Below are 9,710 nucleotides of genomic sequence, written 5' to 3'. Positions count from 1 at the left end.
TACTTTGTCCACCAACATGTCGTGGGTCCGAATGGTACTAGATTTGGCCCGTAAGCAAAGTCTCAGTTTCAAGTTGTGGATGAAAAAAAAACATGATTGGATGGAAAGAATCTCACTAAAATTGGACAGTCAAGTTCTCTTATGGATATTAATTATCGACAAAACTAATGGATATTCTGTATTAATATATGCTAACCAAAAAAACCTACTTTGTCCGCTATACCACTTGTCCTTTTCTCTCATCGCAAATGATCTTTCACACAGCCTACGAAAGTGCTAGCCAAAAGAACCAGTAAACTGTATTGAATTACTGCTTTCCACTGTAAAATAATCACATTTTGCTCCAAGAACTAAGCAAGGTAAAATAACCAAATGAAAATTTATGGAAATATTAACCAACATATCTGTGAGCAGAATTTAGAGTAACAGAAGGTAATAATCAAGGATGTCAAGCTTCAGTTAGAGATCTGAAACATTGATAGAATTCTCTATAATGTCAATGCAGGATCCTACAGATTTTCCCATTGATAAAGCCTCAGCAACCTTCGCTCGAGCTGCTTCATGCATCTGCAAGAGCAAGACTGTGTTTAGCAAAGACCATCTAACTTGAGTATCTGACTTCTTCTGTGTGAAGCCTAGGCCCTTGAGCAATAAATCCAACTGTTTACAATTAAGAAAATTACAATTAGTAATGTCAATGCCATTTGCACTTTCCAAATGTCTTGACTAGAAAGTAAGTCAAAAATTTGCATAAACCTTTCTTATGTCATCCAGACCTCCTTCAGAAAATCCATATATAAGATACTCGGTAGACATCCCAGCCAATGCTATACATGAAAATTTATTCAATGTCTAACAAAATAAAACAAAGGTTGTTACATAACTAACAAAATAAATGCGCAGAACGTTGATTAAAGCAAACTTATAAACATTGTAAATTAAATGTCAGTAAGATAGCAACGTACTGTAGCTGAAACTTTTCCCGAATTAACCTACATGAAGTGAAAGGTATTAACAATCAACAGATATAGTTGTAAACTAAATGCAGTTCACGTAAAACTCTAGATAATCAAGCAGTTTAATGAGCTAAAAACATGTGTTCTTTCAATTAGATAATTATAATGGAGTCACTCAACCTAAACTGTTTTTCTTACAGGTAAATTGTGACAAAGGTCAAAGCCAGATTACTAGGAAAAACAGCCTAGTTGTTATTCTTTCTTTCTATGTTTTACATTAGAGTAAATTGAGTTGCATTAAAATATAAGGGGAAAAAATAAAGCAACCTACTTCTTCTTGAAACTCAAAATCCGCAAAGGCTGTGCCTGCTTGAATATTCAGGGATCCCTCCTTCTGCAGAGCATCCAAACTAGAATTAGTATATCCTCTAGGAAGTATTCCAACCAGATAGGCAATTAAAAAGTGGCCAGCTTCATGCTGCATAATTAAATTTTGTTATGGTTACTACTGTCATTAAGATGTAAATTATTAAATTATTTGAAATAAAATTATTTCAAGTGCCAATAAGAGAATAACATGAATCTGACTTGAATAACCCTATTGTGGTATTTCTGACTGAAGCTGTGAACAATTGTATCAACAACCAAGCTACCAATACCTCCACCAAAAGAGACCTGCAAACAATCAGTTGGAAGAGCATCCTCAGAAAATCTTCTACAGTAATCAATCAAGTAGCATGTCAATGAACAAACACAAATTTAATGATGAAGATTGATAAACAAACTTGATCCAGAATTTTACAATGTAATGAACCTTCAACCCTTGATACTTATACAGTGGTTATAAAGTCTGTTATTGACAGAGGTGACAATTAGGATACAATAACAACAAAGTCTTATTTCGCTAGGTATGGTTGACTACGTGATTCTCACGAAGTTATTTGGTTCACTTAAAGACCAAAGTTTCAACAATGTTATTAGGTGGCAATTAGGATATTGGAAATAAAATCGTTCGTTCATACTGGAAGCAAAGCAAACATGGAAAATGCATTTCTAAGGTATAGACGGACAAAGCGAGAAAAGAGAATAAGCTCCCCAAGTATGCAAGTAGAATGTCTTATTTATCACAAAAGGAACCAAATGGTTATTATGTTCAGCTGCAGAAGAACATGCATACAAGTATACAACAGATGGGTCCTCTAGAAAATGTTCACCTATGTGGCGAAATGAAATGAATTAAGCTCCAGTTGTAAGTAAGTACCGCGTCCAGTGTCCACAGAAAGAGCAAGCCCAATGAGATATAGAAGATTTGCTGTGGGGAAATAGCAAAGGCATTCCATGCAGCAAGGCCTCCTACAATAGCAGCAATCTGTAGATTTCTCTCAATTGAACCAAGAGTTGTGTCCACGGGTGAAAGAAGAGACAAAGTTTCAATTCATCCAAGGTGTAAAGCCTTTGAGGCACCTGCGTAATAAGCATTGGACAAAGCTTTAAGTAAAAACCATATGTGTTATGAAAAGAAACAATCAGGCTTACCCTGCAAATCCTTGACAAGGGCAAGGGCAGCTCTATCATCTCCCTTTGCTAGCTCCTTGTCCACTTTCTACCATGTAGAGAATTGAAACAATAATGACACACTTTTTTGTATTGCACACTTTTCTATTGCTTTGTGAGTGTATTTATACATAAGGATCACATGAATGAGATAAAGCTGTTTAGATTCTCCTTGATTCTAGGGTTGGTTAACTTGCTTATCTAACAAGTTCACAAGTTACCGGTTTCAGTTGTCCAGGGCCACACCCACGTGGTGCATCAAAGCCAAACCGACCATTTAATTCAAGTTATTTGGGTTCATGAAATTAAATTACCCCTATCTGCGTATTTGATTGTTTTCCACGGGAAGGCTTTCTTTTGAAGGCTAGAGTTGCATTTTTTCTTCACCACATAAATACAAGATAAACAATTTTGAAATCAAAAACAAATTTTCCGTCCTGACTCCAGAGTCTAATAACCCGTTTAACCAAAATTACTGTTTATTATACGATTAGCAAAAATTACAAAATAACTAAACAATAGTGTAAACAAAATAAAACCATAACCAAATACTCTAGTTCAGTTGGTTAGAAAAAATGAATGAATTATTATAAATTCTGATGAATTGTTGTAAATGATGATGCTATCTTCAATTTTACGGATCAAAAAAATAAAAATCAAAATAGAACCTTAATGATCATGATTAAAAATATAAAAATGTGTTGCTTGGAGAATCGACTCCTCGCCATTGGACGACGCCGTTTTTGTGAGACACTTAACTCCTCCTTAGTCAAGCTCCGGATAGTAAAAAGTACTCCTTACTCCTTAATCAAGCCCCCGATGGAGTAATTTGATACTCTGCATTTTCGAAGTTTCACTGCTGGTTTGATTCATACCTTATCCAAAAACCTTTTATGCAATCACTAGATTAGTTATCCAATTTTTATTTTCTTTTAGCTTTTCATTTCAATTTCAATTTAAAGACCACAAATAATTTAACCATTGCCTTGAAAATTGGAAATGTGCTATGAAATTTCGAAAAGCACTTTTTCCAAAAAAAAATCATACATAACCTACTGAGCACAAATATTTAATCTAAGCCAAATCATGAATTTGCAACTTAGTGACACAAAATGAAATGATCTCGGCTATTCTCAAACATTTTGAAAGCACCGTTGGTTAATTAGATGAGTGCTTATTTTAAAAAGACAACATGGAAAGGCAACATCCTTGCTCAGAAAAAAGTAAATAACATTGAACCAAAGGGCGCGGACTAACAGGAAAAGAAAAGCCTAATAATGAAATACTTCAGTTCTCCAACCCCATGCCTTAGATCAATGACGCAATTAGACACTAAGGGCATTTAAAGATGAACATGCCTACAAACAGATCAGGAATCAGGATTAAACCCTAGGCAAAGGATAAATTTGACAGGAAGGAACAACTCAGTCAAGAAAAGTCACCTGATACCAAAGGCTAGAACATAAAACATACAAAAAGGACAACTACATTTTTGAAGTACCATCGACGAGATTGCCAAGAAACTACAAATTGCAGCACCCGAAAACCAACATACCAAAGGCACACGCCGCATTAACAGCAAAGGATCGACCATATACATACGAGACACATAGAACCATCAGTTGACCGCCCAAAGTTCAAAAGCAATGTAAGCCAGCTTACACTACTATGAAACACTATCGCTATAAAACATACGATCTCAACAGGTAACGTTATTTTCATTCACAACCCATTAAAAATAATCCAAATACCACTTCATATTCGCATCCGATTCAAAAGTGAGATTACACCATCCAGTTCAAAAGACTGAGAAACACTTAATTCCTCAGAGCAGATATCTAAAAATTAACCAAAACATGTATATTACAACCGCAATAAAATAAAAACTATAGTCCAAATAGGCCTAACAAAAACCCTAAAACTCTTGAGAAGCTGATCCAATTTCGCCCTTCCCCTTGCCAACCTTCTTGGGAAGCAGAGTCTGATGAATATTCGGCAAGACACCTCCATTGGCAATGGTAACAGATCCCAAAAGCTTGCTCAGCTCCTCATCGTTCCTCACAGCAAGCTGAATGTGCCTAGGAACAATACGATTCTTCTTGTTATCCCTAGCAGCATTCCCAGCCAATTCCAAAACCTAAACAAAAACACACATCATCAACAAACCAAATTCGATTGATTCAAAATAAAATTAGGTCAATCAGAACACAATAAAAAATCAAAACTTTAAAACAAAAATTAAACCAAGACCAAACAGACTGATCAAAAACACAAGAACTAATCAAATCTAAACCTAATCGACAATCCAAAACAAACCTCAGCAGCGAGATACTCGAGCACTGCAGAGAGGTACACAGGAGCACCAGCACCAACACGCTCAGCGTATTTCCCAGCCTTAAGGAATCGAGCGATTCTTCCAACGGGGAATTGGAGACCAGCTTTCTGCGATCTTGAAACGGATTTGGAGGCTTTGGGCTTGCCCCTTCCGCCCTTGGTAGAACCACCGGTGGAACTCATCTTCTGATTGGCGGAGAAATTGGGAACCCTAACCCTAGAATTTGAGATTTAGAGCACGGAATGAGTGTGAGAACTGAGAAATCAGGCGCAGATGAAAGGGTTTGTGAGTGGAATGGAATTATATAGGACCCCATAATCCGCTCTAATTGGTCCAGAGGGTGAGACGCGGATTGCCAACGTGGCATCCACACTAAGATTCGCGGGAAACTACTTTTTCGTTTTCGAGCATTTTGGAACAAACCCGCGCCACAAAATCGGCAAGCCTAGGTTTTCCAATCATACAGTACGTGCCGTTTTCTGGTGTGTTCGAAATAAATTCTGCGAGGAAAAAATAATTATTTTTTATGGTGAAGGTGAAGTAACCAATAATTACATTTATTTTTTTCATGATTTTATAATATATAATCAAAACTTTATGTGTTATACAAACACACTATATAGATGGTAGATCAAAATTTGGGGTTTTCAATTTGTTAGAAAACGGGGATCGAAGAAATTCAATGGTTGGGAGGAAAAGATCCTGTCGCAAGCGGGAAGGGACATTCTTATCAAAGCAGTTGTCCATTTGCAATCACATTGAAGCCCTCCTGTACAATCCAACCAAGTTCTCTAAAAGGTCTATATCATCATTGCTCACGTACAGTTAACTTGTGTGTACTCTGAAACATCTCCCGAATGTAGGGTTGCCCTAATTGCACCATCGGGTGCCATTTCTTTGCTTCGTTGGCGAAGATAAAGACAGTTTAATAGTGCACAAGTAAAGTGGACAAAGTTATAAGCAAAGTTGTGTTTTGATATTGCAATATTGGATGGTAATGAGTTGATCAAATTTAGAAACCAGTTTGTCCTTCTCCCATTAAAAAGAAATTAACAGAGGAAATTACAACAGAGTGGACGTGAAAAATGCTTTCTTCTTATGCTTATTGCAAATTGCATGGAACATCCGTGCCCCGTATCACTCACTACCTAATAACCCACCCCCTGCGGCAAAAAGCTGCTGCTCCATCTACAATCACATAAGTAGAAATATAAGAACTTCAAAGGAGACATAGTAAGTTTCTTATTAGAGTTTTTTTTTCATTTCTTGTTAGAGTTTAATTTTCATATTTTGTTAGAGTAAAAACTTTTACAAATTCAGTAAATTAAAAAATATTTTAGATATAATTTTTAAAGTAATTATTATTAAAAATCAACAATTTTATTATATACTTCGACAATTTATGTATAAATAAATGAAAATGTAAAAATACTACATTATAATTAAATTCTTCTAATTATTTAGAGCGCTGGCTTAGAGACAAGCCTACTAAAATTTAAGTTTTAGGCTCACTAATTAATTTATTATTTAAATTAAACAAAAAAAGCCACATATATATTGGCAAAAAAAAAATGTAATATATAGCTCAATAGCTTAAAGTAAAATAAAAATAAAAATTTGCTTTAGGACACACAGTTGGGCCGACCTTTATTATATTATAAGTAGATAAAGACTGGACCTTCACCCCCTTACCTTGAAGAGAGTTTCAAACTTGCTTTTCACCAAGGAACACTCCAGTTTTATTTCCTGTAAGTTTTTAAGACACCTGAAAACCAACCCTTATTTTCTCATCAGCATATCCAATTTTAAAATAAAAAATAATTTGCCAAAGCTTAAAGATTATTATACATGGTATTTTGAAAAGATCCATATCCACAGTATATAAAAACTGATGTTGAATACTAGTTTCGAAGCTTACCCTTCAACATTTTTCTCCTCACAGTAGTTTCGGAAGGCAATGCAGACTTTCTGAACTCTCTGTGCGCCAATGCTGTATTTCCCAACAATCCAATAACCTTATCAAAACAATATTTTTTATTTCTTGTACAACTTTTGTGTTCATCCCTTAGTAAGTACTTTTGAATAAAGTAAGCTAGATATAAGATAATTGCATTCAGTATCATATACGATGTCAATCATCTGACATTCAATCACATAACGGATATTATCAAAATCATGTTAGCTGGAGAAGGAAGGAGGAGGAAAATGTGTCCTTTATAGAGAAATTATTATTGTGGTTCAGGACGACCACATGTCTATAATCTACATGACATATATGTAATCGAGTTTTTCAATTTACAAGAAAGAATTAAAAATATTTGGTTGCATATCATGTATGGATTGACCGAGACCATACATGATTGTTCTAAATCCTATAGTAATTTCTCCTGCTAGTGATCTCTCTCTCTCTCTCTTTCCCTTTAAGTACAAAGGAAGGTGATTCAATCTTGGATTTTATGTGCTTCCCTCTCTTTGGGGTGAAAATTTTGTGTCACTCCTTTGTTAGTTATGTGGGGGCGTGTGTGTTTTTGCAATGGAACACTAAGCTATCCAAACCACGTCTCTCTATCACATGTGCTTCTCACAGTGTCAAGCCTTGCAAGTTGCAACAGTAATAACACAATACTAGAGTGCTAGTACGGTGAAGCAAGGACATCAGCTGCTAAAAAGGGTTTAGCAGATTGATACTTGATAGTTGATATATACTTCTTCCACCAACTTAAGAAAAAACACCATCACCCCAAGTTGTACATCTTAAAATTAATGTCTCATGTGAAAAATATGTAACTTATATAGAGACTAATAAATAAATAATTAATAATTAAGAACTAAATTGTAATTGGATTAAATAAGAGAAGTTTCATCAAATAACTGTTACTTGATGAGACTAATGATTATAAAAGAGGGTTAATACATGTGAAATAAAAGAATAGTGTTTTCTCTCATCCATAGTCATCACGAACGTAAAGAGACAGAAATAATAGTTTAAAGTAGTGAAATCTTGTTTTTCTCATCTTTGAAGGAAATCAATCAAGTATATCGGAGAAAAGTCTATGGAGGAAGATACGCATTATCTACTTATTTATTATTTATAAGAATCATAGGTTTCAAGATCCTGTTGGTTTTCTATAATTGATAATTTACGAAATTCATTAATAGTTTTACTTTACGGTAACTCTGCTATTTAACTATGCTTAGACGCTCTTGGTGAACATTTTTTCACCTCTTTTTTTTTTTCTTACAAAACTTCTTTTAGTGCTACTCTACAAAGTGTTTCACGTCAATAATCCATATAATAAAGGTTTGTATTAAAAGTTTCCAAAGTGAATTTCCAATTTTGAGAGGAGAACAACGCCTTGTTTGTTTGTTGATCTTTTAAGAATGGAGAAACTAGTGGTAAAGAAATATATTATTACCTGGAGCTGCTACCTTTCAATTGGCGAACATGAGCTTCCACCCTTTTAAAATCAATGCTCTCCTGGCCTCTGTTCGGGACAGTGAGTTTAGATTTTAGAAAGAGATTCCCAGGGACACATTCATTCTATTGGTCCGAATACATAAAGTAAAACAAACAATGAACTAATTGGTGTGGCCTTACAGTGCCTTTGCCAGCTCATTAAGAAGCCTCTCTGCATCCTCAAAGAAAAGAGTCACCACTTCAACCACAAACTCTGGGTTGCTTTCATCTTGAAGTTGCTGAAGCTGGTTGAATTGATCATCCAGAAAACCCTTTTCAAATATATCAATCCACACACAGTGAGAAACAGAGAGAAAGCAGAAGATAAAAAACAAAAAAACAAAAACAGGTACAAGAAAGTAAGATACATGGCTTATGTATTAGGCTTTATTTTCTGCTTCACTTAATGCATATATTGGTAATTGTATGACATACTTACCTCTTCAAACAGGGAAGAAGTGTATTCAGCCAACTGTCTCTGCAACCGAGACACACCATACATTGTTGTTCTCGATCTCAAGATCTTAAGTAATTATTTCATCTTCCTTCTGCTACCTAGTTTATATGATTTATTCTGTTCTCAACTGGAAATTACTAATGCTTGCATAGAGATTTGGTTAATGTCACAATATGTGGAGAACTCTCTTACCACTGTCTCTCGAACTCGGTGTGGTTGCTTTTTATATATAGAAACCGTTGTCACCTACTGTTGTTTTGTTTCGGTTCTTAATTTTCCCATCAACCAATGATTTATAATTAGATGAGAATAAACTAAAACTTGAGTCTTTAAAATGGGATTTTCCTCACAAAATACATCTTACTCTAATTTAAATTGTGCGATTTTGTTAATACCAATTAATGTTTAAAAAATAGAATTGTCTTTATTAGCATATTGTTCGTAACTTAAAATTAAATGTTACATATTTCAGAGTTTTAGAGAACAAAAAAATAATGAGCAACTAATTGAATAATTGTTATCTTATAGATCCTAAAAAATATATTTTATCCTTGAAAAAGTATTAATTATATAAAGCACCGATTTATTTATTTAGTATGAGGTGTTGTTGGCAAAATCATACATGTGCGTTTCATTCTTTAAATTAAAGATACTAAAATAAAATGAGTTTAAATATGTTCAATGATTGAATGCGTCGTATACCATTCAAATAAAAGTTTAAAGGTTGAATTGTGTATTTACTCTTTGCCCCCTATATTTTTTTGTATCATCAAAGTTACATTTAATATTTTAATAAATATTCATTTATTGAACATGCATGCTCTTAAAAGATAATGGAAAGTTTCAAAAAGAAAAGAAAACAATAATAAAAAGTACAAATAGATATATTAAACTTTGACTTTTATTTTCTGTCAAAAAAACTGACTTTTATTCAAAGGAAAACTTAAAGAG

General features: G+C 34.3%; 2 protein-coding genes and 1 pseudogene across 2 annotated transcripts; all 3 read right to left on the bottom strand.

The window, feature by feature from the left end:
• Window positions 1-286: 286 nt before the first annotated feature.
• On the bottom strand, window positions 287-2,531 carry LOC114398907 (annotated as a pseudogene).
• Window positions 2,532-4,209: 1,678 nt separating this feature from the next.
• Window positions 4,210-5,136, bottom strand: LOC114400886 (histone H2AX). The gene is made up of 2 exons (XM_028363546.1): window positions 4,827-5,136; window positions 4,210-4,647 (listed from the first exon to the last, which is right to left on the bottom strand). Exons 1-2 carry the CDS (start codon window positions 5,025-5,027, stop codon window positions 4,426-4,428), a joined length of 423 nt encoding a protein of 140 aa, XP_028219347.1. The 5' UTR covers window positions 5,028-5,136; the 3' UTR covers window positions 4,210-4,425.
• Window positions 5,137-5,790: 654 nt separating this feature from the next.
• Window positions 5,791-8,968, bottom strand: LOC114400885 (histidine-containing phosphotransfer protein 1-like). The gene is made up of 6 exons (XM_028363545.1): window positions 8,742-8,968; window positions 8,444-8,574; window positions 8,262-8,330; window positions 6,764-6,835; window positions 6,538-6,610; window positions 5,791-6,033 (listed from the first exon to the last, which is right to left on the bottom strand). Exons 1-6 carry the CDS (start codon window positions 8,802-8,804, stop codon window positions 5,983-5,985), a joined length of 459 nt encoding a protein of 152 aa, XP_028219346.1. The 5' UTR covers window positions 8,805-8,968; the 3' UTR covers window positions 5,791-5,982.
• Between the last annotated feature and the right edge of the window lie 742 nt (window positions 8,969-9,710).

This window comes from Glycine soja, chromosome 19 (genome assembly GCF_004193775.1).
Source record: "Glycine soja cultivar W05 chromosome 19, ASM419377v2, whole genome shotgun sequence".
NCBI lineage: Eukaryota > Viridiplantae > Streptophyta > Magnoliopsida > Fabales > Fabaceae > Glycine > Glycine soja.
Note: the sequence above shows the minus strand (reverse complement) of the source record. Positions and strands in the feature narration are given on the sequence as shown.